Below are 6,691 nucleotides of genomic sequence, written 5' to 3'. Positions count from 1 at the left end.
GATATAGATAAAGATGATATAGCTAGAGATAGAGATAGAGATAGATATATAGCTATAGCTATAGAGAGATATAGATAGATATAGATACAGATACAGATACAGATACAGATATAGATACAGATACAGATACAGATATAGATTAGATATAGATCAGATATAGATATAGATATAGATATAGATATAGATATAGATAGATATATTATTCAGAAATGACTGGAACAGTACATTGAAAGACAAATAGCAGAAATACAAACTGGGTTTAGAAGAGGTCGTGGTACTAGAGACATTATTGCCAATGTCAGAAGGATCTTGGCAGAAAGTAAATAGTACCAGAATAATGTCTATCTGGGTTTCATTGACTCTGCAAAGGCATTTGACTGTGTGGATCAAGACAAATTGTTTCTAACCTTTATGTAATGGGAATCCCAGAACACTTGATTGTGCTTATGTGAAACCTATACTTGGACCAGGAAGCATTTCTCAGAACAGAGCAGGGAAACCATGCATGGTTCAAAATCAGGCAAGGATTGTGTCAGGGATGAATCCTGTTCCATACTAATCTGTATGCAGACTAGATTATGGGAAGCCAATACTAAATACTTGTAATAAACTGATGAAAGCTATTATAAGATGTGGGGGAGGTTCAGGATAGAATTCACCTTGAGGCACTAAGGCAATTCTTAAGGGTTTACCAGATTCTAGCATTTGCTGACTCTTCCCTCCTGAGCCAAGGGGAAGATTTTCAATAGAAAGAGTTTAGCTTTATTTCCATTGAATTCTCTTTGTGATTTACTTCCTGGTAATTTTCAATAAAGATGCAGGGTAGCTGGAAAGAGGGTCTTCAGTGGAGAACTGCTGGCCCCCTGTTTTATGCTCTCTGTTCTATCTCATCCCTGGCTGTGTGTCTCATTATTAATAACTATAAAAATACTTTCCCTTTGGACTGCAACACTAGATCATTCAGGAAGCAGGGCTTTATGAGGAGGAATGTGGCATCAAGACTCATCAACAACGTATGATATGCAGATGACACAACCTTCCTTGCTGAAACTGAAGAAAATCTGAAGCGCTTGCTGCAGAAGGTCAAGGACTGTAGACTTCAATATGGATTGAAGCTCAAGATTAAGAAGACAAAGATTCTCACCACTGGGTCAATTGGCAGCACCATAATAGATGGAGAAGAGACTGAAGTTAACAATTACAGCTAGGTCAGCTCCACAATTAACACTTTTAATACTAGCAGTCAGGAAATAAAAAGATAAATTGTTTTGGGAAAATCTGCTGTCAGGGACCTCTACAGAGTGATGAAAAGCAATGATGTCAGTCTAGAGACTAAGGTATACCAAATCTAGGCCATGGTTTTCACAATTACTTGTTATGCTTCAGAGAACCGGACAATGACTAAGGATGACAGAAGAAGAGTCAATGCCTTCTTTGCACTCTTCCTGGATGATATTCTTTATATCATCCCACAACTTATCTGGTCTTTGGTCTCAAACCTGTTCCCGGGATATTTGAAATTCAGGTGGGATAGACTCAAGGTCATATATTGGTTCCTGTGGATTTGATTTAATTTTACTTAGCTTCAGCTTGAACTTGCTTATGAGTAGTTGATGGTGTTCCACAATCAGCACCTGGCCTAGTTTTCACAGCTGATATTGAGCGTCTCCAGTGGTTCTTTCCACAGCTGTAATCAATCTGATTCCTATGTATACCATCAGGTGAAATCCATGTGTATAACCTGCATTTATGTTTTTTATAAAACGTATTTGAAGTTAATAAATTGTTGATTGTGCAAAAGTCACACACACACACACACACACAAAGAATCAATGCACTCAAGTTGTGGTTCTGGAGAAATCGTCAACATACAATGGACTGTCAAGAAAACAAGACAAACTTGTCTTGGAGAGTATGAAACCAAGTTTCTCCTTAGAGGCTAGGATTTCAAAGCTCTGTCTCACATACTTTGGGCACATGGCCAGGAGAAGGACATTATGCTTAGAAGGGTGGAAGGACAGCACAAGAGAGGATGCCTGTGGATAAGATGGATTGATACAATGACTGGAGTAATGGAGGTTGGTGTGTCAGAATAAGTGAGTTTGGCTCAGGACAGGGTAGGGTTCAGAGCTGCTGTACATAGGGTCATTATCAGTCGCAGGCGACTTGATAGCACATAACAGTAACAATTATATACTTGTGTGTGTGTTGTGTTGTGTGTGTGTGTGTGTGTGTGTGTGTGTGTTTATTAACAGTGAGGAATAAAAGTTTACTTCTTAACTGAAGAGGTACATTTCATTTTCTTAGGAAATGTCCTGTTTTTTGTGGATGTAAATGAATAGACATAGGGTAAAACAAGCTTTAATGCCTTCCCTCAACCCTCAGGGGTGTGTGTGCACGTTCACAGAAGAAATCAATAACTGGATAGGTGAGAAACAGTTGGGATGGACATGTGGCAAACATTAAATTAGCCACAGAAATGTATTTTCTTTGAAGATGTCTACCCAGCTTGAGCTCTGATGTGACTTGACAGATAACTTTAAATTAAATTATGACTGTAATCCTCCAAGGGTGAAATAGTTTTTTCTGGCCTTAATACTTCCTTACCTGCATTTTACACCTTGGATGATCCTTATTTTAAATAATTATTGAATGAATTTAGATGTGTTTAATTCTGGAATTTTATGTGCTCAAATGCAATAATAACAGATGATCACTTCATTGCCCATTGCTTCATTGGGAGATTTGTTTCCACCTTTCTCTTATAAAAACATGAGACTTCACTCAAAATATGTTCTCATATCTTTGAAACACATCGTCCTGCAAACTGCTTCCATAACTTTCATTACGTTTACTAATACTCTTATTTCTATAACTTTAACCGTGCTTTCTAATACTTTGTACCTGTAGCTTTTACACTGTATAAAAATCAATTCAAACTCCACTTCTCACATATAGAATTTTCTAAGTATTCCATGGCCATAAGCATCTATGTTTCTAATTCACTTTATAACCATGTTATATATTCTGCAACTATTCAAACATGAAGCAGTATTCTTCCTTAAGATTCACAATTTAGGACTCCATGGAGGATTATCATGGGTTGAAATAAGTTTGATAGAGTGGATTCAGTTTGTTGTACACATGGTTTTAATCCACCCATCCCTTTAACCCAATTATTACAGAAATATATTATGCTTATGTATTCATCAACATATGTATGTTGCATACATTTTTAAACTGCTCTATCAATGTATTAAAGGGAACTCTGGTGACTTAGTGGTAAGGAATTTCACTATCATTCCAATGGTATTCAGTTTAAATCCACCACTGATTCTGCAAGAAAGATGAGAAATCTTCTCCTGAACAATTTATTGCCTCTGAAAACCTACTGGAAAGTCAGCTATGAGTTACTTCAGAATCGATGTATATAACAACAATGAATGTATTAAGCACACAAAATGTTTTTGCAGTAAGTACACGCTAATTCTTAACTCATAGCTGATCCAACAGTGGGGTTTCTGTAAATTACGTGAGGGGATTGCCAGTTTTTCTCTATAAAGGAGATGCTGGATTAGAACTTCTGGCTTTAGAGTTGTCAGCGCAACTCCTAATTCACTAGGTCATCAAAGATCACTTTTGAGTTAATTTCAACACATCACCACCCTATGTGACAAAGTAGAACTGACTCATAGTTTTCTACATTGTCCTCTGTACAGAATATCACTGGGTCTTTTCTCTTATAGCGCAACCTATGGGTTCAACTTTTCTGTAAGGAACCAAGTACTTCACTATTAGATCGCCAAGTCTTCTTGTATACGATTAGTTGCTAGGCAATGTAAAATTGAAACACATAAACTATAATCCAAAGATAGGTCAACCTACTTATAATAAAACTGTTCAAAAAACATTAAAATCCCCACAAATGTATCAAATACAAAATGTTTGCTATTCAGCAAGACATTCAAGTATTGTACAAGTGCATGCTCTCATGAATATATGTTTTTAAAATTCTAAGGAATGCAAACTTAATACATCCAGGAAACAGAAGAAAGGTCATGCATTAAAAACTATAGTTTACAATATTAAATTTTTTAAGGGATCAATTTACTTTTCATTTGAAGACCTATTCAATTTGTTAATTTCCCATTAGTTTTCTTCTGCATTTTTTCTAATTTTGAATTATGTCAAGAAAACCAAGACAAAATGCTAATGTACACAACACTTGATTCCATTTTGAAATAAGGTGGGAAAGAAAAGAAGCAAATAGACAAATAACAAATCTTTCATTAAACAACCATGCAAACACAAACTTATCTTTCAGAAATGGATAAGTGAAACAAAACAAATTTTTATTATAACATATAAAAATACCTATAAACTGAACCAATAATACAAGCAAAACTGATTATTTAAGAGGATTTTGAAGATTGAGGAGAAAAAGAAACCTCAGAAAATCATGCAAAGTGGTAAGAGGCTCACCTTTTACTTTATTCTTAGAAGCAGCCGCTGGTACCAAGGAAAGGTTGCACAAGAAGAAGAGAATGAACAGATTAGATAGAGAATTTTACTTGTAAGTAATCAGAGGTATGTTATTACTATTAGTTTATGATTAAAGTAATTATGTGACCAACACATCATAGATGAAGAAGATCTACAACAAAGAATGTAATAATCAGTGTTATTTTGTTAATATTATTAAAATCTTGAACAGGATTCAACTAATACGAATCAGACAACCACAAAATGCCAACTCCCTTTTTTCATTTCATTCATTTAATCTCTAAGTTTTAGTTTCTATTTAAATTAAAAAAATACTCCTCCCATGTAAATGTGTCTGTTTATATTTTTCTCTCATTGCCATCAAGTTGGAATCAACTCATAACTGATTCTCCAGTAATTTATTGTAGACTCTAAATTGCAAGGGAGGAAATTGTCCATCCTTCGTCTCAGGAGTTACTGGTCAATTTGAATCACTAGAAACGGGATACCTTTAGAAGCAATACCTTGTAGACTACCCACCGGAGATCTATATTTAGCACTATTTCAAATTCATGCTCAACTCATTGCCATTAAGTCGAAACCAACACATAGCTAACCTTTCAGTGATTTTCCAGAGGCTGTAGTCTAAAATGTAGTAAATGAAATAGGAACACATCACAAGTTCAAGTCCATTTTAATTACTGAATGTTTACTACATGCCCAAGGCATTGGCAGTGAAAGTTAAATATACTACGAACTTACTAAAGTAAAGATTTTAAATCTTGGAAGAGGTGTAGCTGAGAAGCACCTTTAAAGTAAGGAAGGTGAGACTTAATCTCATCTGCTTTAGACATTTTCTCAGTAGGGACCAATCTCTGAGAAAGGTGATCATGTTTAATAGAGGGTTAACAATAAAGGGGGAAGGCCTTCAGTAAGAAGTCTTGACACAGTGACTACAATAATAGGTTATGCTCAACAGAAGCAGTGAGGATGGTGCCTGGTCTGATAATGTTCCTTCTATTGTGAAGAGGTTCGCTATGTGGTAGAATAAATTCAAAGTCACCTAACAAGACTGAGTACTTTCCATTTAATAATGACGTCCTCACAGCATTGTGTTATTCTTCCTTACAGATTTATGGAAACTGGGACTCAAGATTAAATTTCTTGTTGAAAATCATATGGCTAGAAAGAAGGGATTTGGAGTACTGATCCTAGAAGTATACATTGCACTTAATAATCTACACTCTAAGATACTACACTATGATATATGTATAAGAACTGAAATACCAGGTTGTAATAAACAGACTAGGAAAGTCAATGCCAACTATTTTTGGGCACTCTCAAAGAATTTAAAAACTCTCATTTTTTTAAACTAAGAAGTAGAAATTATCCTTATTTATATCTAGTGCTAAATGCAATTTGGAGCAGAAGTAAGCTTAATGAGGAAATCAGAGTAAATTTCTTACAGCAAGGATGACTTGTAGTCAAAATGTCCCTAAATACTATGTGGCATAAATGGTTTGTGTTGGATTTCTAACCTGACAGATGTTCAAACACACAGTAATCACACACACACACACACACACACACACACGGGGGGGGGGGAGAAGATGGGGAGAGAGAGAGAAAGAAAAGAGAAGAGAGAGATCAATGTATTCCGTTTCTTGTAGTTTTTGTTGCATGCTGTCAAACTGACTGACTCATAGCCATCCTGTAACAACAGATCAAGGTCTTGCCCTATCTTGCTTCATTCTCATGAACTCTGATGTTGTTAGCCCACTGTTACTATCACTGAGACACTCCATCTTGTTGAGGGTGCTCTCTTTCTCTTACTCTCTATCTTCCCCCTCACGAGGTCTTTCTGCAAGGACTGGCCCCTCTTAACAACATTCCCAAAGCAGTCTGCTTAGGTAAAGAATAACTCGACTTATTCACTGCCAATGAATAAAATCCAAGTCATACTGACCCTCCAGTGGACTTTCAGAGTCTGTAAATAGCAGAAGATAATATCTTTTGCCTGTATAGCTCCTGAATGATTTGCACTACAAGTAAGCCATTTCTTTTGGGTTAGCAGTGTGACTTCCTATAGACTAGACCACAAGAGCTTCCTAAGCAAGGATTAAAGCCAGAAAAACCCTATGTAGTTGCTCTACTTTTTAACACATGGTGTCACCCAGAGTCAGAATCTTCAACTTGATGATACTAGATA

At 36.0% G+C, this 6,691-nt stretch overlaps 1 protein-coding gene across 1 annotated transcript in view; it reads right to left on the bottom strand.

Moving 5' to 3' along the window:
• CADM2 (cell adhesion molecule 2) overlaps window positions 1-4,546 on the bottom strand; it is a gene marked incomplete at its 5' end in the record, with an annotated part of 504,333 nt that extends 499,787 nt beyond the window's left edge. The window contains one exon of the mRNA XM_006884441.1: window positions 4,483-4,546. Within this exon, the coding sequence (XP_006884503.1) occupies window positions 4,483-4,546 (64 nt within the window). The remainder of the gene's footprint in view (window positions 1-4,482) is intronic.
• Between the last annotated feature and the right edge of the window lie 2,145 nt (window positions 4,547-6,691).

Source organism: Elephantulus edwardii, unplaced genomic scaffold, assembly GCF_000299155.1.
Source record: "Elephantulus edwardii isolate Elephantulus edwardi_28Jun2011 unplaced genomic scaffold, EleEdw1.0 scaffold00034, whole genome shotgun sequence".
In the NCBI taxonomy this organism is placed as follows: Eukaryota; Metazoa; Chordata; class Mammalia; order Macroscelidea; family Macroscelididae; genus Elephantulus; species Elephantulus edwardii.
Note: the sequence above shows the minus strand (reverse complement) of the source record. Positions and strands in the feature narration are given on the sequence as shown.